The following is a 24,765-nucleotide window of genomic DNA, read 5'->3' as shown; positions in this document are numbered from 1 at the left end:
TAACAAACATCACTCCCCACCTCGGTAATAAACATCACTCCCCACCTGGGTAATAAACATCACTCCCCACCTCTGTAATAAACATAATTCCCCAACTGGGTGATAAACATCACTCCCCACCTGTGTAATAAACATCTCTCCCCACCTGGATTATAAACATCACTCCCCACCTGTGTAATAAACATCACTCCCCACCTGGGTAATAAACATCACTCCCCACCTGGGTAACAAACATCACTCCCCACCCACTCCCCACCTGGGTAACAAACATCACTCCCCACCTGTGTAACAAACATCACTCCCCACCTGTGTAACAAACATCACTCCCCACCTGTGTAACAAACATCACTCCCCACCTCGGTAATAAACATCACTCCCCACCTGGGTAATAAACATCACTCCCCACCTGTGTAATAAACATCACTCCCCACCTGGGTAATAAACATCACTCCCCACCTGTGTAATAAACATCTCTCCCCACCTGGGTAATAAACATCACTCCCCACCTGGGTAATAAACATCACTCCCCACCTGGGTAATAAACATCACTCCCCACCTGGGTAATAAACATCACTCCCCACCTGGGTAACAAACATCACTCCCCACCTGTGTAATAAACATCACTCCCCACCTGTGTAATAAACATCACTCCCCACCTGGGTAATAAACATCACTCCCCACCTGGGTAACAAACATCACTCCCCACCTGGGTAATAAACATCACTCCCCACCTGGGTAATAAACATCACTCCCCACCTGGGTAATAAACATCACTCCCCACCTGGGTAATAAACATCATTCCCACCTGGGTAATAAACATCACTCCCCACCTGGGTAATAAACATCACTCCCCACCTCGGTAATAAACATCACTCCCCACCTGGGGAATAAACATCACTCCCCACCTGTGTAATAAACATCATTCCCACCTGGGTAATAAACATATCTCCCCACCTGGGTAATAAACATCACTCCCCACCTGGGTAATAAACATCACTCCCCACCTGGGTAATAAACATCTCTCCCCACCTGTGTAATAAACATCTCTCCCCACCTGGGTAATAAACATCTCTCCCCACCTGGGTAATAAACATCACTCCCCACCTGTGTAATAAACATCACTTCCCACCTGGGTAATAAACATATCTCCCCACCTGTGTAATAAACATCTCTCCCCACCTGGGCAATAAACATCACAAACCTTTTTACTTTATAAACATCACAAACCTTTTTACTTTATAAACATCACAAATGTTTTTACTTTATAATTACAGATCTTTTTACTTTATCAACATCAAACCTTTTTACTTTGTAAACATCACATATATACATCACAGACATTTTTACTTTTAAAACATAACAGACCTTGTTACTTTATAAACATCACATATATACATCACAGACCTTTTTACTTTATAAACATCAGAGACCTTTTTACTTTATACATCTTCAAATCGCGATCGATGGACACAAAAACTCACTGGTTTGTTTTTAACTTTTATTTCTTAGTGGTTGCAATTGACATGTTCAAATTGTGATATTAACATTTAAATTACCCAAATTAGTAAGACATGTAAAACATGATTTTAGTTTCAAACTGACGCTACTTAATGCTTTCTGCAATATCTAAAGGAAAAGATCTTTAATATTATAGTTACAGTCAGCTTTTTCAATAAAATCAATATTCTTGGCATTCTGTATGTATATATATCATGTCAATTATAATATTATATACTCGTTACTTCAATGTTGAAATATAGATTACACGTGTATATAACTTTGCCTTGCTTAAAACTATTCTACAGAACAAAGATTAGAATGAATGACAAGAGAGGAATTGTTGAGACTAACGTCCCTACAAAGAGGTTAGTTCTTTGGTAGTGGTAAAGGATGACAGTGTGGATGACACCTTCAATAGATCTTACACTGGAAAACAAATACAGTAGTAAAGACATTCCTCTTCAAATAACACTGACACAGTTTTACACAACATTAACCATAAGGAGACCGACTTAAGGAGGTGGTGAGCCAAATACCTTCACCATCTCCAATAATTGACACTGATGGTCGCTATTGATTTCGTGTGGCGGAGGTCTCGCTACTGTGTACCATTTTTGTCGCAATCTCGACATTGGTGGCACCATCTAGTGGCCATTGCAGCAATTTACGTGTCTATTTGTTAGCCAGTCGACCCCGACAATTCCCGTCACAATGTGACTGATTTTGTACAGTAGCTGTTCAGATAAACATTGACTTCCGCTGATATGGCTCCCAGGGTTTCTACAGCAAGAAATCTTGTTGTTATAATCATAATTCACCAGATTTTTTTTATTTATGATTAAGTGTTCAAAAGGAATGATTGTTAAACAGTCCAAGCCTATATCAAAATTAAACCACACAGTTTATAGGAACCGATATCACCATACTGTTTATACAAGTACAGACTTCATGATTCAGCATAGATTGATTAGTAAACATTCATCTTTCAAAAATGAAAAATTAATATCGCCTAAAATAATATTTTTTTCTTTTGGAATATAGGAAGAAACTATTAAAAAATATCTGGCCTATATATATATATGCTGGGCCTCGAGATAACAACCTCTAATTGCTCTCTAAGTTCTCACCAGCCGGAGCTGGTAAGGTGATCTTATACTCTCCACTTTTACACTACTTCATCTTTCATAAAAATTTCACCCCCAATGACAACCACAACCCCAGTTCTTTAGCTCTAAAGCTGCGATCTCCTATAGCTTACTCTCGGAGTAGTCACTGGCACCATATTCATAATAGGAGAGGAAAAATGCAACCACCACACTGAGACTCGAACCCAGTACCTCTGAACTCTAGAAATCCCTCCAACCTTTTGAACTACCTGCCATCCTCTGTTCAGCCCAGTGCAGTGTCTCAACACTCCTTTTTTCTTAAAAGTCTTCGAAGATTACATACATCAGGTCCTTACCACTCTACATAGGGATGTTTAATCCGGTGTCATGATCAGAAGTAATGGGAAATATCATACTGTGACTTAAACCTGAAATCTAGAGGGACACTTTCAGACTGTGACTTAAACCTGAAATCTAGAGGGTAACATTATACTGTGACTTAATCCTGAAATCTAGAGGGATACTTTCAGACTCCGACTCAAACCTGAACTCTAGAGGGACACTTTCAAACTGGGACTCAAACATGAACTCTAGAGGGTAACATCATACTGTGACTTAAACCTGAAATCTAGAGGGAAATATCATACTGTGACTTAAACCTGAAATCTAGAGGGTAACATCATACTGTGACTTAAACCTGAAATCTAGAGGGTAACATCATACTGTGACTTAAACCTGAAATCTAGAGAGTAACATCATACTGTGACTTAAACCTGAAATCTAGAGGGAAATATCATACTGTGACTCAAACCTGAGCTTTGGAGGGAAATATCATACTGTGACTCAAACTTGAACTCTAGAGGGACACTTTCAGACTGTGACTCAAACCTGAGCTTTAGAGGGACACTTTCAGACTGGGACTCAAATCTGAACTCTAGAGGGACACTTTCAAACTGGGACTCAAACATGAACTCTAGAGGGACATTTCAGACTGAAACCTGAGCTCTTTAGGGAAACTTTCATACTCAAAACTGAACTCTAGAGGAACATTTCCAGACTAGGACCCAAAACCTGAACTCTAGACGGACACTTTCAAACTCTGACTCAAACCTTAACTCCAGAGAGACGCTTTCAGAGTGGGACACAAACCTTAACTCTAGAGGGACACTTTCAGACTCCATGGCAACTCAAACCTTAACTCTAGAGGGACACTTTCAGACTCCATGGCAACTCAAACCTTATCTCTAGAGGGACACTTTCAGACTCCATGGCAACTCAAACCTTATCTCTAGAGGGACACTTTCAGACTCCATGGCAACTCAAACCTTATCTCTAGAGGGACACTTTCAGACTCCAACTCAAACCTTATCTCTAGAGGGACACTTTCAGACTCAAACCTTAACTCTAGAGGGATGGCTCCATGCCTCTGAAGCGAAATGATTATCGATGAGGTCAAAGAGCATTGTTTGATCACAAGCCACTGCTGAGGTCTTGTTGAAAATCAAAGTATTGACATTTATTATTGTTCTTGAATAAAATCCAAGATCGATCAGATTACATATAGTTTCATATAGGATATACAGAAATGATGTAAAATCCTATCAAATCAATTATATTCTTAGCCAAAAACAATGATAGCTATTGCACATACCGTATAGCGGGAAATTTTAGCGGTCATAAAATTTGGCGATTTGGTGATGAAAAGTGAAAGTTAAATTTTGGCGGGTTAAAATTTAGCGATTTTCCTTAAATCTAGGGTTTTAATTTGGCGTTGAGCATAAATATTACCTACCGGTAAATATGTATAATTATGTTTTGTCCATACATCCTATCCATGTTGATTAAGTGTGATGTGTATCATCAATCCTCTGTCTCGAAACCGGAAACTATTACCCAAAAATTTCAGACGAACACATACATGTAGATTTGTCAAATTAGTGTTTATATGAGTATGTGTACAAGCAACAGACAAAGAGAATTGAATCAACCGTATGATATCGACATGGTCATCTATGGTATGATGTGTTTACATTGTACGTACAGGTAATTATATATAAGTTAAACAATGGGTCTACAGGTAAAGTGTTAACACCAGTCCATTGGATGTTATGGGTAGATGGCTTTGTTTTCACAAAAATTAATTATGATGCGATATATGTCATACTTGTATTGCTATACATGTATTGTGAGTAGGTCTTCATTAGCTATTCATACCTATTCGGCATTTTGGCCGACAGGTGCCAGGCAACAACCAACGTTACGCACCAGACGTTACTCTCGGGAGTTATCAAAGGCGGAAACGGAAATATTGGCAAAATTGAAATTTTCGCGTCTTTTTAATTGGCGGTGTTAAAATTTGACGGGTTAAATTTTGGCGATCTATATACCGACCCGCCAAATCGCCAAATTAAAGCCCCGCTAAAATTTCCCGCTATACGGTACTTCATTTCAAGTGCTCAGTGTGTGCAGATTTACCTGCACAATAAAATTGCACATATATTCAAATTCAATCATGCATACATTGTGCACACATCGTGCAATGTCATGCAATCCCACAACTGTATCTCAACAGAAACATCCTGTCTGTATCGACAATTGCATATCTAGTCCACAATATTGTCTATCATCTGGTATCCAGCTTGAATAAAATAGAAACACTTTGTACTTTCAATTTTCATTCATTTCATATCTCACCAGAAACCTTCTGTCCATTACTCACACATTTTGTCTGACATATAACCCTGTTTGGTCCTGTGAACATATCCACAATATGTTGGACAAGAATCGTATGTCATGTCAGTGAACATGTCCAATTTCATTGGTGGAGTATGTTTACACATTGGTTGCATGAGAAATGACATTTGAGTATATCTGACTTTCCTGCACATGTACATACTTCTAAAATGATATTGTTAACCAATGAGTTTTACCACCCTCTGGATTCTTCTTTACAATGTACGTAGGAAACTTGATTCAGCACAATCAAAAGTTAAGTTGTCCACTTTTACTAGTAAGCCAGAATCAATTGATTAATATGGAGGTTTTAAACATGTTGATTAATTCTGTGAACTATAACAAAATTAAATAAAAACATATGTGTGGGGTTCTGGTGTCAGTACCCTGATAGGGACCAATCTAGTCCTTTTTCTTTACTGTTTATAAGTAAATTTCCCCAGTAGAATTGGTCTTAGAAGATTTTCCTAGTAAAAATTCCCCAAATCATGGTTCATTATTCCCCATGAACTTACAAATTATTGTCTTTTTTTTTATCAATTATGTTGCCAATGATTTTAAACACAGTCATGATCATGACTACTTCATTAACTTTACCACTAACCCTGAATATTTTTTGCTATATATGGCTACTAATGAATCAAGTATACGTAATGGACATTAGATTTCCGTGCATCTCTCCAGCCTCATACACATTTAGGTATATACACAAGATCAAAGTCCATTCTGATACCTGATAAATCAACACAATTTCAACCTGGAAAATATTTACTCATGCTGTGTAAGAGATGGTAAGATATTATAATATATATAAAAGATTGACTACAACATAATATAACCTAGGCCTTGTATCAACACAAGATAATCTGCCAAAATATATGCATGATAAATTATAAACAACTTGTGTAACAGAGCGCAGGATAAATTAAATACTCAGGAATGCTCCACAAGCATCACTGTTACCCCTGGAAACTCGAGGAAGAGTTCTTTCCTGGAGGGGGAGTTTGTAACCCTGGTAAATACTAGCCGCAATATACCGCTCGGCTAGATCGAGAGATCTTCTCTTTAGCTCGATCGGTTGAGCCTAAGAGCTAGTAAGCCAGAGGTCCCGGGTTCGATCCCTAGCAGAGGCAGTGATTTCAATTAAAATTTATCATGCGCTTACTCTGTTACACTTGCACAAAATCATTGAAAATGTTCAGCAGCCAGTATTCATACTGAAACAACAGGAATCTGTGTTAAGCCTGGTTCTAGGCAAATCTCACACTTGTGACAGCTTGGAATCTATCTATAGCGACGACCAGCCCAAGTGCTGATTTGCTATTGACAAGTTAGCCATGGGTTACATCTTTCTGCCAAAACTGGGAACCAAAACTAGAGCTAAAATTGAAATGAGTACAGCAGAACTGGCTGGGCTTAACAACTTAACGCTAATGGCCAGATAACTCAAATGGTTAAAGCATCCATCTTAGAGTTCAAAGATCATGGTTCAATTCCTGATCTGGTTGTTGCTCTTTTCCTCTCCTGTTACATCTAATGCCCATGGCCAACTATGAATATAACCATGTACAGAAGTCTAGAGTCGGTAGCGGGTAACAGCGTCTATATGGTTGAAGAGTTTAGCGGAACTGAACAGGACTGGATCCAGATGGTCATGTTGCTCAAATTGTTCTCTTATAGTTCAGATGTTCCACACATGAATTTTATTTCCAAGATCTAGAGTTAGACTTCAAATCACAATCCCAGAAATATGGAAAAACATAATAGTTATCAAATGTATTATCTCCTCATCCCATAAAATTATGGATGTTTCAGGTATAGCCAGATTCCCAATTGATCTAACTATACTATGAACTTATATATACAGCCCTCTTGCTCTGAAATATACAGTTGTATGTAAAGGACTACTGTTTCAGTACAGTAGCTCATAGTCATAGATTATTCTTCAATTTCTTGGCTACATGAAGTTAAAGTTAGCATTTTGTGTATCTTTAGCGACATATTTAGTTCTCTCTTGAAAATCATCTTGTGCAAGAATAACTGACGTAAGCAGGGAAACAGTTAAAAATTGTAATAACTAACGGTAAATACTTACAGTAGTCGGTGATTTTGTGTAAATACTTTATCCCATGAAGGGGACTTCTATCTGTCATTATGTGTAGACCCTTACATCATTAAAAATAATAACTCAAAATTCATTTAATATTTTCATATCATGCTATATGTTTAAATCTATTTGTAATGATAGAAAATGAAAATTCGTGAAATTTATCTTGAATTATATAAATATAATTATGCTATTTATGCAAGATGGTTATTAGTGATATAAGCGGCGACATAAAATTACAGACGAAAGCTTCCGGTGCACATGTGTGTTTCCAGCTCAGACTGATGTCAGCATGTTTTCTTAGGTTTGTTTCCTATCATAATGAGTGTTTTTGTTTGTCATGCTACTGTAAACTGACAACATTGTAAAATATTTACCCATAATACATTTGATACATCGTTAACGCCGTGTTAAAACCGGAAACGGGTACTACAACATATAGCCCGAGTTGGCAAACCGGTTCATCAGTTTGGTGTAGGGTCAGAGCGCACTACTATATATGTAAACTTAAAACTTTGAAGTCTTTGACACCGTTTGTGTCGCTAAGATTTTGGTGCAAACCCAATTAAAATGGGGCTTGACATAACCCCTGCCTTACATATATGGAAAATGAGATATTTATTTACCCCAAAACACCCATTTCAAGTGAAACACACATTTCAACACATTGATCTACATCAAGATATAAACTCTTACTATAAGGTTGATATATATGTATCATATTTGGCTTTTCATACCAACAGCTGGGCACAGGGGATAATGCCACGCTTTGTAACTCCTTGTTATTTTTTGCATTTGCATGATGTTTCATGTGTAGCAGGCCAGGTTTTAATTGTAGACCACTCCAAGTGAAAGCAAGAGGCTTCCTTTGAGAGAGTGGAGAAATAACCTGGGTTGGTGTGTTTGTGTGTTCGTGTGTTCGGGGGCGAACACGTTTGAAGGAGGGAGTAGTGTAGCAGGCCAGGTTTTAATTGTAAATACTGTACATAGTTGTATGGTCGCCTTCTAGCTTCCGGCTAGGGGGAATTTCCATTTAGCTCAGTCGGTAGGACGGCGGACCAATAAGCCGAGGGTCGCGGGTTCGATCCTGGCTAGCTGCACACTACTACTCCTTGAACTTTTACACATGTCTAAATAAATGTGACTTTGACGAAAAAAATTTTAAAGTTAATTTTGGCTATATTCAGTAACAAAGCTATATCTCGATTGGCGTATAATAGGCAAGTTTGCTTCTTTTATGCAAGTTGGTAGTTTTCCCCAACCTGTTGAAGTCCATTAGTGTTGTGCATTGTATAGCTGTTATGGGAACATACTACTGTAAACAGACAACATTGTAAAAACATTAACCCAAAACACATTTGATAATCAATATACACGAAAAATACAATGCAAATCATTGGTTTGAAGTGTATCGGGTCCATTCTTTTCTGTCCTGGCAGTCCACATAAGTGACCATATAATCACAGGCCTCACCGGCAAATTTCTTCTCGACCCAACAAGTAGCTGTAGATTTAATTGGCACAGATCTAGACGGGCTAGGTGATGGCACAGATGGACATGGAGCATTTGATCTGATATACAAAGATGTTGCATCTACATGCCTGGTCCCTCAGAAATATGTAGATAATCATGCAAGTGCATATGGCATTCATGTTAAACTAACATTTAAATCACTTTATTTAGAAAAAAACCCTTTTCATGTTGAGATCCTTATCAGTAGAACATTAAATGGCGTCCCGCGCTGTAAATGGCTTATGAATTTTTAACCACTTAATTTCCGTTGTATTTATATTTCTGTTTCAGACTGAAATTATGATTGACAGTTTAGAAGAAAGCTTTGAGACATATGGTATTGTATACTATCTACTTTTGCTGCCGAGCACTTTAATTGTGTTTGTCATTTGTCTGTTCATTCGCTGGATGGGACTGAAATTTTTTAGACACAACTGACCACAGACAGAAAGGAACAAAATGAATCCCTGATGGTAAGCAGCATTAAATATCCACCATATTAGTCACAATACCCAGGCCACCTGCTAGATATCAATCATTAGTCACAATACCCAGGCCACCTGTTAGATATCCACCACATTAGTCACAATACCCAGGCCACCTGTAAGATATCCACCACATTGGTCACAATACCCAGGCCTCCTGTTAGATATCCACCACATTGGTCACAATACCCAGGCCACCTGTTAAATATCCACCACATTAGTCACAATACCCAGGCCACCTGTTAAATATCCACATTAGTCACAATAACCAGGCCACCTGTTAGATATCCACCACATTGGTCACAATACCCAGGCCACCTGTTAAATATCCACCACATTAGTCACAATACCCAGGCCACCTGTTAAATATCCACATTAGTCACAATACCCAGGCCACCTGTTAGATATCCACCACATTGGTCACAATACCCAGGCCACCTGTTAGATATCCACCATATTAGTCACAATACCCAGGCCACCTGTTAGATATCCACCACATTGGTCACAATACCTAGGCCTCCTGTTAGATATCCACCACATTAGTCACAATACCCAGGCCACCTGTAAGATATCCACCACATTAGTCACAATACCCAGGCCACCTGTTAAATATCAATCATTAGTCACAATACCCAGGCCACCTGTTAGATATCCACCACATTAGTCACAATACCCAGGCCACCTGTAAGATATCCTCCACATTAGTCACAATACCCAGGCCACCTGTTAGATATCCACCATATTAGTCACAATACCCAGGCCACCTGTTAGATATCCACCACATTGGTCACAATACCCAGGCCACCTGTTAGATATCCTCCACATTAGTCACAATACCCAGGCCACCTGTTAGATATCCACCACATTAATAATAATACCCAGGCCACCTGTTAGATATCTACCACATTGGTCACAATACCCAGGCCACCTGTTAGATATCTACCACATTAGTCACAATACCCAGGCCACCTGTTAGATATCCACCACATTGGTCACAATACCCAGGCCACCTGTTAAATATCAATCATTAGTCACAATACCCAGGCCACCTGTTAGATATCCACCACATTAGTCACAATACCCAGGCCACCTGTAAGATATCCTCCACATTAGTCACAATACCCAGGCCACCTGTTAGATATCCACCATATTAGTCACAATACCCAGGCCACCTGTTAGATATCCACCACATTGGTCACAATACCCAGGCCACCTGTTAGATATCCACCACATTGGTCACAATACCCAGGCCACCTGTTAAATATCCACCACATTAGTCACAATACCCAGGCCACCTGTTAAATATCCACATTAGTCACAATACCCAGGCCACCTGTTAGATATCCACCACATTGGTCACAATACCCAGGCCACCTGTTAGATATCCACCACATTAGTCACAATACCCAGGCCACCTGTTAAATATCCACCACATTAGTCACAATACCCAGGCCACCTGTTAAATATCCACATTAGTCACAATACCCAGGCCACCTGTTAGATATCCACCACATTGGTCACAATACCCAGGCCACCTGTTAGATATCCACCATATTAGTCACAATACCCATGCCACCTGTTAGATATCCACCACATTGGTCACAATACCTAGGCCTCCTGTTAGATATCCACCACATTAGTCACAATACCCAGGCCACCTGTAAGATATCCACCACATTAGTCACAATACCCAGGCCACCTGTTAAATATCAATCATTAGTCACAATACCCAGGCCACCTGTTAGATATCCACCACATTAGTCACAATACCCAGGCCACCTGTAAGATATCCTCCACATTAGTCACAATACCCAGGCCACCTGTTAGATATCCACCATATTAGTCACAATACCCAGGCCACCTGTTAGATATCCACCACATTGGTCACAATACCCATGCCACCTGTTAGATATCCTCCACATTAGTCACAATACCCAGGCCACCTGTTAGATATCCACCACATTAATAATAATACCCAGGCCACCTGTAAGATATCCACCACATTAGTCACAATACCCAGGCCACCTGTTAAATAACCACCACATTAGTCACAATACCCAGGCCACCTGTTAGATATCCACCACATTAATAACAATACCCAGGCCACCTGTAAGATATCCACCACATTAGTCACAATACCCAGGCCACCTGTTAGATATCTACCACATTGGTCACAATACCCAGGCCACCTGTTAGATATCTACCACATTAGTCACAATACCCAGGCCACCTGTTAGATATCCACCACATTGGTCACAATACCCAGGCCACCTGTTAAATATCCACCACATTAGTCACAATACCCAGGCCACCTGTAAGATATCCACCACATTGGTCACAATACCCAGGCCACCTGTTAGATATCCACCACATTGGTCACAATACCCAGGCCACCTGTTAGATATCCACCACATTGGTCACAATACCCAGGCCACCTGTTAGATATCCACCACATTGGTCACAATACCCAGGCCACCTGTTAGATATCCACCACATTGGTCACAATACCCAGGCCACCTGTTAGATATCCACCACATTAGTCACAATACCCAGGCCACCTGTTAAATATCCACCACATTGGTCACAATACCCAGGCCACCTGTTAAATATCCACATTAGTCACAATACCCAGGCCACCTGTTAGATATCCACCACATTAGTCACAATACCCAGGCCACCTGTTAGATATCCACCACATTAGTCACAATACCCAGGCCACCTGTTAAATATCCACCACATTGGTCACAATACCCAGGCAACCTGTTAAATATCCACCACATTGGTCACAATACCCAGGCCACCTGTTAATTATCCACATTAGTCACAATAACCAGGCCACCTGTTAGATATCCACCATATTGGTCACAATACCCAGGCCACCTGTTAGATGTCCACCACATTGGTCACAATACCCAGGCCACCTGTTAAATATCCACCACATTAGTCACAATACCCAGGCCACCTGTTAAATGTCCACCACATTGGTCACAATACCCAGGCTACCTGTTAGATATCCACCACATTAGTCACAATACCCAGGCCACCTGTTAAATATCCACCACATTAGTCACAATACCCAGGCCACCTGTTAAATGTCCACCACATTGGTCACAATACCCAGGCCACCTGTTAAATATCCACCACATTAGTCACAATACCCAGGCCACCTGTTAAATGTCCACCACATTGGTCACAATACCCAGGCTACCTGTTAGATATCCACCACATTAGTCACAATACCCAGGCCACCTGTTAAATATCCACCACATTAGTCACAATACCCGGGCCACCTGTTAAATATCCACCACATTGGTCACAATACCCAGGCCACCTGTTAGATATCCACCACATTGGTCACAATACCCAGGCCACCTGTTAGATATCCACCACATTGGTCACAATACCCAGGCCACCTGTTAAATATCGACCATATTAGTCACAATACCCAGGCCACCTGTTAGATATCCACCACATTAGTCACAATACCCAGGCCACCTGTTAGATATCCACCACATTAGTCACAATACCCAGGCCACCTGTTAGATATCCACCACATTGGTCACAATACCCAGGCCACCTGTTAGATATCCACCACATTAGTCACAATACCCAGGCCACCTGTTAGATATCCACCACATTGGTCACAATACCCAGGCCACCTGTTAGATATCTACCATATTAGTCACAATACCCAGGCCACCTGTTAGATATCAATCATTAGTCACAATACCCAGGCCACCTGTTAGATATCCACCACATTGGTCACAATACCCAGGCCACCTGTTAAATATCGACCACATTAGTCACAATACCCAGGCCACCTGTTAGATATCCACCACATTGGTCACAATACCCAGGCCACCTGTTAGATATCCACCACATTAGTCACAATACCCAGGCCACCTGTTAGATATCCACCACATTAGTCACAATACCCAGGCCACCTGTTAGATATCCACCACATTAGTCACAATACCCAGGCCACCTGTTAGATATCCACCACATTAGTCACAATACCCAGGCCACCTGTTAGATATCCACCACATTAGTCACAATACCCAGGCCACCTGTAAGATATCCACCACATTGGTCACAATACCCAGGCCACCTGTAAGATATCCACCACATTGGTCACAATACCCAGGCCACCTGTTAGATATCTACCATATTGGTCACAATACCCAGGCCACCTGTTGGATATCCTCCACATTAGTCACAATACCCAGGCCACCTGTTAGATATCCACCACATTGGTCACAATACCCAGGCCACCTGTTAGATATCCACCACATTAGTCACAATACCCAGGTCACCTGTTTGATATCCACCACATTAGTCACAATACCCAGGCCTCCTGTTAGATATCTACCACATAAGTCACAATACCCAGGCCACCTGTTAGATATCCACCACATTGGTCACAATACCCAGGCCACCTGTTAGATATCCACCACATTAGTCACAATACCCAGGCCTCCTGTTAGATATCTACCATATTAGTCACAATACCCAGGTCACCTGTTAGATATCCACCACATTGGTCACAATACCCAGGCCACCTGTAAGATATCCACCACATGAGTCACAATACCCAGGCCACCTGTTAGATATCCACCACATTGGTCACAATACCCAGGCCACCTGTTAGATATCTACCATATTAGTCACAATACCCTAACCACCTGTTAGATATCTACCACATTAGTCACAATACCCAGGCCATCTGTAAGATATCCGCCACATTAGTCACAATACCAAGGCCACCTGTTAGATATCCACCTCATTGGTCACAATACCCAGGCCACCTGTAAGATATCCACCACATTGGTCACAATACCAAGGCCACCTGTTAGATATCCACCACATTAGTCACAATACCAAGGCCACCTGTTAGATATCCACCACATTAGTCACAATACCCAGGCCACCTGTTAGATATCCACCACATTGGTCACAATACCCAGGCCACCTGTAAGATATCCACCTCATTAGTCACAATACCAAGGCCACCTGTTAGATATCCACCACATTGGTCACAATACCAAGGCCACCTGTTAGATATCCACCACATTGGTCACAATACCAAGGCCACCTGTAAGATATCCACCTCATTAGTCACAATACCCAGGCCACCTGTTAGATATCCACCACATTGGTCACAATACCAAGGCCACCTGTAAGATATCCGCCACATTAGTCACAATACCAAGGCCACCTGTTAGATATCCACCTCATTGGTCACAATACCCAGACCACCTGTTAGATATCTACCATATTAGTCACAATACCCTAACCACCTGTTAGATATCTACCACATTAGTCACAATACCCAGGCCATCTGTAAGATATCCGCCACATTAGTCACAATACCAAGGCCACCTGTTAGATATCCACCTCATTGGTCACAATACCCAGGCCACCTGTAAGATATCCACCACATTGGTCACAATACCAAGGCCACCTGTTAGATATCCACCACATTAGTCACAATACCCAGGCCACCTGTTAGATATCCACCACATTGGTCACAATACCCAGGCCACCTGTAAGATATCCACCTCATTAGTCACAATACCAAGGCCACCTGTTAGATATCCACCACATTGGTCACAATACCAAGGCCACCTGTTAGATATCCACCACATTGGTCACAATACCAAGGCCACCTGTAAGATATCCACCTCATTAGTCACAATACCCAGGCCACCTGTTAGATATCCACCACATTGGTCACAATACCAAGGCCACCTGTAAGATATCCGCCACATTAGTCACAATACCAAGGCCACCTGTTAGATATCCACCTCATTGGTCACAATACCCAGGCCACCTGTAAGATATCCGCCACATTGGTCACAATACCCGGGCCACCTGTTAGATATCCACCACATTGGTCACAATACCAAGGCCACCTGTAAGATATCCACCACATTGGTCACAATACCAAGGCCACCTGTTAGATATCCACCACATTAGTCACAATACCCAGGCCACCTGTAAGATATCCTCCACATTAGTCACAATACCCAGGCCACCTGTAAGATATCCACCACATTGGTCACAATACCCAGGCCACCTGTTAGATATCCACCACATTAGTCACAATACCCTGGCCACCTGTTAGATATCCACCACATTAGTCACAATACCCAGGTCACCTGTTTGATATCCACCACATTGGTCACAATACCCAGGCCACCTGTTAGATATCCACCACATGAGTCACAATACCCAGGCCACCTGTTAGATATCCACCACATTGGTCACAATACCCAGGCCACCTGTTAGATATCTACCATATTAGTCACAATACCCAGGCCACCTGTTAGATATCCACCACATTAGTCACAATACCCAGGCCACCTGTTAGATATCCACCACATTGGTCACCATACCCAGGCCACCTGTTAGATATCTACCATATTAGTCACAATACCCTAACCACCTGTTAGATACCTACCACATTAGTCACAATACCCAGGCCATCTGTAAGATATCCGCCACATTAGTCACAATACCCAGGCCACCTGTTAGATATCCACCACATTGGTCACAATACCCAGGCCATCTGTAAGATATCCGCCATATTAGTCACAATACCCAGGCCACCTGTTAGCTATCCACCATATTAGTCACAATACCCAGGCCACCTGTTAGCTATCCACCATATTAGTCACAATACCCAGGCCACCTGTTAGCTATCCACCATATTAGTCACAATACCCAGGCCACCTGTTAGATATCCACCACATTAGTCACAATACCCAGGCCACCTGTTAGATATCCACCATATTAGTCACAATACCCAGGCCACCTGTTAGATATCTACCACATTGGTCACAATACCCAGGCCACCTGTTAGATATCCACCTCATTGGTCACAATACCAAGGCAGCCTGTTAAAAGGCCAACATGTGTAGTCTTTATGTTTAGTGGTTGATCAGGCCAATATTGTGATTATTGAAGGATAAATTTCTTATTTGTATTGTAGTAAAGGTTCATACAAATAAAAGACCATGAGTTTTGGTTATCGGCCTTGAAAAGCATTGACAATTAACATATAGCATTGAAAAAGCAATTTCAGACTAATGACAGTATTTCACTGTAAGAATCATTTGAAGAACTTAAATATACATGTATATAGTATATATATTTATACAATGTACAAAAAGAAATAAGTGATAATAGTTATGAAAAAAAAATCTACAAGTTAACATTTTCCACTCCACCAAAATCGCTGAATGTGAAAGGCTTTGAGATTCATTAAAATTAATGGAACTCTCACTAAAATCAGCATATATATGTATTTTGTTGTTGTTGTTGTAGACATAATATATTGGCATCATGGCTATGTTAATTAGGCAATTGTATTGCCACATCCTCCAAGGGAGACAACCTGTAAACGTTCTTTGTGGAACATTCTCTCTGAGACAGAAGCAATGCCATACTAATGCTGTGGTGGCAGTGTTCAGTGAAAACCAAGAAAAAGAATCAAACGGAGAAGGAGTTACATGTGAAAAAGTGAAAAGGTCTGTCAGAAAGAAGTCATCATTTGACAGACTCCGGATAAATACAGAAAATGACTTTGATAGGAGAGAAAGAAATGACAACATTCAATTAAATGAAGAAAGTAGACATTTTAGAAGAGAGTTACCTGGTGATGGTTTTGAATTCAGTGATGAAGACATGACTTTTAGAAGGGAAAACACAGGTGAATTTGATGAAGAAAACAAAACAAATAATGTAAAGGATGGCAGGAAGTTCAAAGACCAAAAACATTTCTACAAACGGAAAAAGATGGAGGATGGCAACAGGAAAAACATTCAGAAAGGAAGTAAACCTGTACTGGGCTCTGGAAAAAGATTTGGAGTGCAGTGAGTATATTGTAATATAATTTTTATCTTACCTGCTCAAAGGGCAATTGAGCTTATGCCGTGATGCAATGCGGGCTACCATGTTTGTGCAAATGAATGGCCTTGACTTGTCTTCAAAGTCCCAGGAGTCAAATAGACCTAAAATATTTAAACAAATTTTCTCAACAACCAAGAGGCCAAGGGACCTGATATTGGGTCTGTAGGGAGAAGGACTGGGAAATTTGTTCAAATGATTTTGACCACGATTTATTATTGAAAGAGTTAAATTTGTTGGCTAAAACTTTTATAAGACACCTTTTCACATAACCGGCAGTCCCCTGAGATCTTACATCTAGTCTCTGATTCACATGTTCTTAATTATGTTAATGTATAAAAAGGATCACTAGATATCAGGTGAGAGATTTGGGCCCATTAAGCCATTGTTGTTGATAGTTCTCAAATTTGCAAATTCTCTTATTGTTTTCAAAATCAAATTCCTAACAGGTATATTGAAGTTAATTTGAATTTCATTTTCAGAGTCTGACTCAATTATAAGTTGTTTTTTTCTCTTTGACTATCATAAATAACTCTCTATTTATCTCCATGTAAACTTTAGTAATATGACCCTTACATCAATATTTCATTACTTTGTAGATACAGCAATAAAAAATACCCAATCAAGGGAGAAATATTGTTTGGCTATCATCCTGTAAGTATAGCCTTATCTCAGGGACGACGACAGTGCCACAAGCTCTTCATCCAACGGGGCCGCACATTGTCCCCCGATGTGAGTGTTCAAGACCTGGCTAATGAGGCCAATATACCGGTGGAGGAGGTTTCTCGGATACATCTTGACCAGCTCTGTCTAGGTCGACCACATCAGGTAATCTATCAGACATACTCAAAGGAATTATATACCTTTATCTTAAAGTTTAGGGTGACCACATCTGGTCAAGGCTTGGAACTTCTACTTCTGATTGTTTTTATCTTTATCTAGAGTCTTAAATTTTGATTGATAAAGTATGTTATGGTGATTTTTGTGGAAATTTTGATTGATAAAGAATGTTATGGTCCCTGGTGTGAATTCAGTCTGGCCCTGTTGTGTTTTCCCTCCTGTCATGAAATTATTTTTTCAAATAATTCTCAAAAATGCATTTTGGAAAATGTTTGTTCAGATTTTTAGTGATCAAATAAATTACAATGTAATTAAAAATATATATATCAATATAGTTTTCTCCAAACTCCCTGTCCCGCCTTGTCCCGATTCAGTCTCAGCATCTAACACCGCCTTTTCATTTTTCGTTTCATTAAGACATCATAGTAATGTCAAGAAATACCTTGGATAGAAATGTAGGTCAGGATGTCAAGGTCACAGTTATTATTTATAGAAAATTGTTAAAGAGTTACTACTCTAGTGGCTTAATTTCTTAGTTTATAGTTACAATGTATACAAAGTTAGGAAAATGGCACAGACAAGTTTTTATTTTATGATGCCAGTCCTTATACTGCTTATGGAAATTTGTTTATCTAATGTGTTAATACCTGGGAATTAGGGGTATTCAGTCAACCGCTTACTCCCTCTCCTTTATCTTTTTTTCAGTTCCTCATGAATGTGTTTTCATTTCATGCATTTCAGGGAATCTGTATGGACGTGGATCCAATTGATATCCCAAATTTGTCACCCGACGATGTAAGGTAAAGACTTCGGATAGAACTTTATCAAATCACTGATGAGTATAGCACAAAAATCTACCTGGGGGTAGTATCGGATATCTATATACATATGTATATGTATTAGTATATACTCCCTGGTACATCTTTGGTAGAATCATTACAATATTACAATACAATTTTTAAAGGACTAGTCATGTTTTGACATGAAATTCTCAATTTGACTTTTAAAAACATCAAAACACATTTCAGTTATTTGCCAACACAACAATGAAACATTGTTCATGTTTTCTGTGGTGGTGATGTTTCAAGAGTATCACTACTTTCATCACTCCTTTGGGGAGGGACTGGTCAGAATGTCTCCAGGTATATCATTAAGGTCTTCATTATGAATATATTGCACCAGTTTGTCTATGGACTTGTTTGGTTTTAGTTAAAGGGAAGTTCTGCTTATAGATATATCCCTAGATGCAATGTAATAACACCTGATGCTCACAAACCAGAGAATATGTCAAACTGTCTATTAAGGCCACTCAAGGATAAAAGTGACCATTATAGGCCCTGGCTATTCTGGGATAATCAAACCAGCAGAAAATAAATGATAACGGTTTTGTTACAGAACTGCTGCCGTGGAACCACCACCGATATGGCTGCTACCTTACGAAATTGTGGTAAGACTCCAACATTTATCGCTCTGAACACAGGTTTATTAAATTGACACAATCTTACTTGAAAAATACAGTGTATAGGTTTCCTCCTCTTACAAACAAATGTTTCCATGGTACTGGTAAAATGTCACAACTTCTGAAAATACCTTTGCTAATCCATGTTTATCAAAATGTGATTGCACATGCACAGCTGAACTAACCAGATATTTTGGTATTCCTCACCTAGCCTTGAATAAAGGAAAAAACTCCATTGATATGTGTTATACACATAAGGCTATTTATTACATTTTTACCAGTGAAATATCAAAAATTATTCATTCTATAAAAGTGATATTTTTCACTAGTGAAAAATATCATATTTATCACTAGTGAAAAATATCACTTTTGCTGATTTGACCAATCAAATTAATGATTAGAAAATACCAAAATAATTGACCAATCAGAAAGCCCGACATATATCTCAGCACCTGGACAGGGGGAACTACATTTTTTGTTTACAAATGATCGCTGTAGGCCTAGTTAGCATACGTGGTAGGTTTTTCGTTGATAAAAAATGTAATAAACAGAATATCTAACAGTGTCTTCAGTAATACCAAATATATTTCACTCGTGTGGCTAATATTTAGATATTTTTCACTCGTGCTGCGCACTCGTGAAAGATATCAAAATATTAGCCCCACTCGTGAAATATATTTGGTATTACTGAAAACACTGTTAGATATCCTCTATATATTTCACATGGTCCAGATAGACTGTAAAATAATTAAAAAAAACAGGAAGGAAAAAAAACCTTCTTTATACTTAGTAAAGGGGGAAATGAAATCATATCCAACAATCCAGTAACATTCCAAGTACCACAGTATACATAAACATGTATATATATTATGACAAATATTACTGATAAAGTACTTTTTGAAAGTGGAAATGTTATGAAATATTAGATCTTTAGAAGCCTTTTGAACCAAGAACAAACATTCTTTCAATTTCATTCCTCTGTTGAACTCACCATTATTATATACCATAATTTTTCACTGGCAAAACTTGGGGGAAATATACAGGGGACAGGTGCTTTGTAAATTACATGATCACTGACCCAATTAAAGTAAAATGTATAAGATTTTGATGTTAAATCGTTAGAATTCAATCGCAACAAGCAACAGGATTTGATGGTTCTTGTCTATTTATTAGGTCTACCTAATAGATTTTGATGTTGCTACAAATGTTTGTATGATGGATTAATGCTCTTTACTCGACAGGATCCAATGAACATGGGTGCTATCATACGATCATCCTACTATTTCGGAGTGGACGCCATTGTCCTCCCAAGTAACCACTGGTAAGTACAGACTCAAATAAGTATACATGAATTATGATCCCCTCGCAACGAGTTGGTTAGGGAATGCAGGGATGAGCTGGTACGTACTTGCATACGTAACTAAACAATATCCTCACTCTACCGACTTCATGAATGATCCGATTGTCCTGAAACTTCATGCACTTACTCACAGCCATCATCTCTTATTTTATTTAACGTTTCAATCTCCTGTGGTCAAAAATGAGGTCACTGTTACTATAAATAGATTTTCAACATACTCACTCCACCAACTTCATTAATAAAAAAAAAAATTCCTGAGACTTCAATATCACTTCATGTATTTGGTTTGGTTTAGTATTGTTGAACGTCCTATTAACAGCCAGGGTCATTTAAGGACATGCCTGGTTTTGTATTGTTTAACGTCCTATTAACAGCCAGGGTCATTTAAGGACGTGCCTGGTTTTGTATTATTTAATGTCCTATTAACAGCCAGGATCATTTAAGGACGTGCCTGGTTTTGTATTGTTTAACGTCCTATTAAGAGCCAGGGTCATTTAAGGACATGCCTGGTTTTGTATTGTTTAACATCCTATTAAAAGCCAGGGTCATTTAAGGATGTGCCTGGTTTTGTATTGTTTAACATCCTATTAATAGCCAGGGTCATTTAAGGATGTGCCTGGTTTCATTTAATTACTCACAACCATCATCTCTTTTACGAGTTCATGTTTGAACCAATGGAGGTAAAAATTGAGACACTGTTTTTACAAGTAGATTTTTGAGGTCCCTGCTCTACTGACTTCATTAGCGATCTAATTTTCATAAAACTCCATACCCGTACTTAAAACTTTCATCTCTTGTACGAAATTCCATTTCAACCTCTTGGGGTCAAATTAAGGTTACTATAAATTGATTTTTGATGTCCATGCTTCTCAAAAGACTTCGTTTATTACGGGATTATCCTGATCTGAAAATTGATAGTTTTAACACTTACAGCCAAATCTCTTGTACGAGTTCCGGTTTCACCCACTTGAAGTAAAAATGGAAGCCACCAATACTATAAATAGATTTCCAATGTCCTTGCTTTACCAACTTCATTAATTTTCTCATAGTCCTGGAACTCAATACACTTTTGGGAATTGGGGTTTCAATCTTCATGGGTCAGAATTGAAGTCACTGATAAGTGCTAGTCTGCTACTATAAATAGTTGTTTGACATCCTCGCTACCATCTTTATTAGTTATATCTGATTGTCCTTAAACTTCACACACTTAATCACAGCTATGATTTCTTAAATGAATTTTCATTTCAATTTTCTAGGATTCTCTACTTGGTAATTATCGGATATATATAGTTCTCTTACTTAACTCTATCTTTTGTTGTGATATTTAGTAGTTTCGTCATGAACAACATTATGATTAGACAATTCTGTTCATCTTTTGTCTGTTGTAGTGCCACTGCCAGTCCTATGGTCAGCAAAGCCAGCTCTGGGGCTATGGAACTGATGAAATTATTTCATTTAAAAAACAAGGCAGCCACTGAACAGTTTCTGCAGGTGAGTAAATATATCTATTCATTCAAGGACATATCTGCTAAATTGTCATATCTGCTGAAGGTGGTTATAACTAATACAAAGTAAAATGTATCATCTGACTTAGTTACATGGTATAATAATAACGTAATAGTTCTATCACTAGTACTGAAACTTAAGTGGGAAAAAAGGTTTGTGGTCAATCTCTGAAATTTGTTTTATTAAATGTTGTATTTGTTGTGTAGGACTGGAAAGCTAATGTAGGACAGGTAATCGGCACAGCGACTGGACCAGGTACTGTGGCTGTAACAGACTGTGTGGTTACCATGCCAACACTACTTATCGTTGGTAAGTTTTGATAACCACTTATCTGTACCTTAGATCTTTATTCTGTTCCAAACAAGGAGTCAAAGTCCAAGTTCAGCCTTTTTACTGTAACCATGGAACTATTATATTTAACCTAATAAGCACACTGTTCTTACCTTGACAAGTGGCACTGAGTAAAACGTTTTACAAGGACAAGTTTTCGTGTGAAGGTCTGAAGATTGCATTGACAGATGAATGAGGTATAAAACATTTAACATGTTTGAGGTCGACACACCTAGAAAAAAGTAGATACTTGCTGATAGAGACTGGTGTATTTATTAGGTTAACTTTGGTAATAGATATTTTATGAAACTTCTAATATTTATCTTGAACACACAAAAATAAATTTAATGATTCAGTCATGACACTTTTACCAATGTACTTTTGTCTCATTTCAGGTAATGAGCATCGTGGTTTGAAGAAAAATATTCTGGAACAATGTGATAAAGTCATTAAGTTACCCGAGTTTTCACCAGATAGACAATCAACGATTGGCTCTCTTAATGTTTCCGTGGCAACTGGAATAGTACTACATGCACTTAAAACCAACAGTACAATTAAATGAATATAGGAAGGCATTTTATCAGGAAAACCTAAAATCATTTCCATATCTATAGAGGACCCAACTCCATATCTACAGAAGATTGAACTCCATATCTACAAAGGGCATCACAGGTCTTATAATGTTAATCATTTAACACGTTACTTTTTATGACCTTAAATAGCGGATACCTTAAAAGCTGTGATTAACGTAATAGTTGTGGTGGCAAAGTTTCAAAGCAAAGAGCTGAAAACTTTGGATAAAGAATGAGTGTTTTCTTTGCTGATTGTGTGACAGATAATTTCTTAAAAAGTGTGAATTGTAGAGGAAAATATTTTCAAATATTTTAATAAATCATATTTTGTATGTATCCTCTTTTGGGAGTATGTTCATTTATTTTGTCCTTTTAAGTCAAATGGCAATTTTTGTTGGGTGTTGGCTTTGTTATATGAAATTATTTCCATGGTACCCATCAAACTCCAACTTCAGACAAGATTTCTTTAAGTTACTAAAATTGGGATTCCTTCTCAGTCTGAAGGTCAAAGTTCAATTTCATGTAATCTTCACCAAATTCCATATAGACCATTTTTCCACTTCATCTCTAGTACTGAGAACCACCCCACTCCCCGACACTTCACCTCTAGTGCTGAGAACCACCCCACTCCCTGACACTTCACCTCTAGTACCGAGAACCACCCCACACCCCGACACTTCACCTCTAGTGCTGAGAACCACCCCACTCCCTGACACTTCACCTCTAGTACCGAAAACCACCCCACTCCCCGACACTTCACCTCTAGTACCGAGAACCACCCCACTCCCTGACACTTCACCTCTAGTACCGAGAACCACCCCACTCCCTGACACTTCACCTCTAGTGCTGAGAACCACCCCACTCCCTGACACTTCACCTCTAGTGCCGAGAACCACCCCACTCCCCGACACTTCACCTGTAGTGCCGAGAACCACCCCACTCCCCGACACTTCACCTCTAGTACTGAGAACCATCCGACTCCCTGACACTTCACCTCTAGTACTGAGAACCATCCGACTCCCTGACACTTCACCTCTAGTCCTGAGAACCACCCCACTCCCCGACACTTCACCTCTAGTACTGAGAACCACCCCACTCCCTGACACTTCACCTCTAGTGCTGAGAACGACCCCACTCCCCGACACTTCACCTCTAGTACTGAGAACCACCCCACTCCCTGACACTTCACCTCTAGTGCCGAGAACCACCCCACTCCCCGACACTTCACCTCTAGTCCTGAGAACCACCCCACTCCCTGACACTTCACCTCTAGTACTGAGAACCATCCGACTCCCCGACACTTCACCTCTAGTACTGAGAACCATCCGACTCCCTGACACTTCACCT

The 24,765-nt window shown here is 39.6% G+C and overlaps 1 protein-coding gene across 1 annotated transcript; it reads left to right on the top strand.

Moving 5' to 3' along the window:
- The first annotated feature begins 7,673 nt into the window (after positions 1–7,673).
- Positions 7,674–23,760, top strand: LOC117333595 (rRNA methyltransferase 1, mitochondrial-like). The gene is made up of 10 exons (XM_033892958.1): positions 7,674–7,750; positions 9,250–9,431; positions 16,770–17,317; positions 17,951–18,179; positions 18,933–18,991; positions 19,587–19,638; positions 20,892–20,971; positions 22,399–22,501; positions 22,723–22,825; positions 23,242–23,760. The coding sequence occupies exons 3-10, from the start codon at positions 16,788–16,790 to the stop codon at positions 23,406–23,408; spliced, it is 1,323 nt and encodes a 440-aa protein (XP_033748849.1). The 5' UTR covers positions 7,674–7,750; positions 9,250–9,431; positions 16,770–16,787; the 3' UTR covers positions 23,409–23,760.
- Positions 23,761–24,765: the final 1,005 nt, after the last annotated feature.

Source organism: Pecten maximus, chromosome 8, assembly GCF_902652985.1.
Source record: "Pecten maximus chromosome 8, xPecMax1.1, whole genome shotgun sequence".
Taxonomy (NCBI): domain Eukaryota; kingdom Metazoa; phylum Mollusca; class Bivalvia; order Pectinida; family Pectinidae; genus Pecten; species Pecten maximus.
The sequence above is the reverse complement of the archived record's forward strand: the minus strand, read 5'-3'. Positions and strand labels throughout refer to the sequence as shown.

What these genes read in the sequence shown, in the direction of transcription:
- LOC117333595 (XM_033892958.1), top strand. Translation starts at nt 16,788, where the DNA reads ATGGCTATGTTAATTAGGCAATTGTATTGCCACATCCTCCAAGGGAGA. An exon ending in TGCTACCTTACGAAATTGTG is followed by an intron (nt 19,639 to 20,891) that starts GTAAGACTCCAA and finishes TTTACTCGACAG; the next exon opens with GATCCAATGAACATGGGTGC. An exon ending in GTCCTCCCAAGTAACCACTG is followed by an intron (nt 20,972 to 22,398) that starts GTAAGTACAGAC and finishes TGTCTGTTGTAG; the next exon opens with TGCCACTGCCAGTCCTATGG.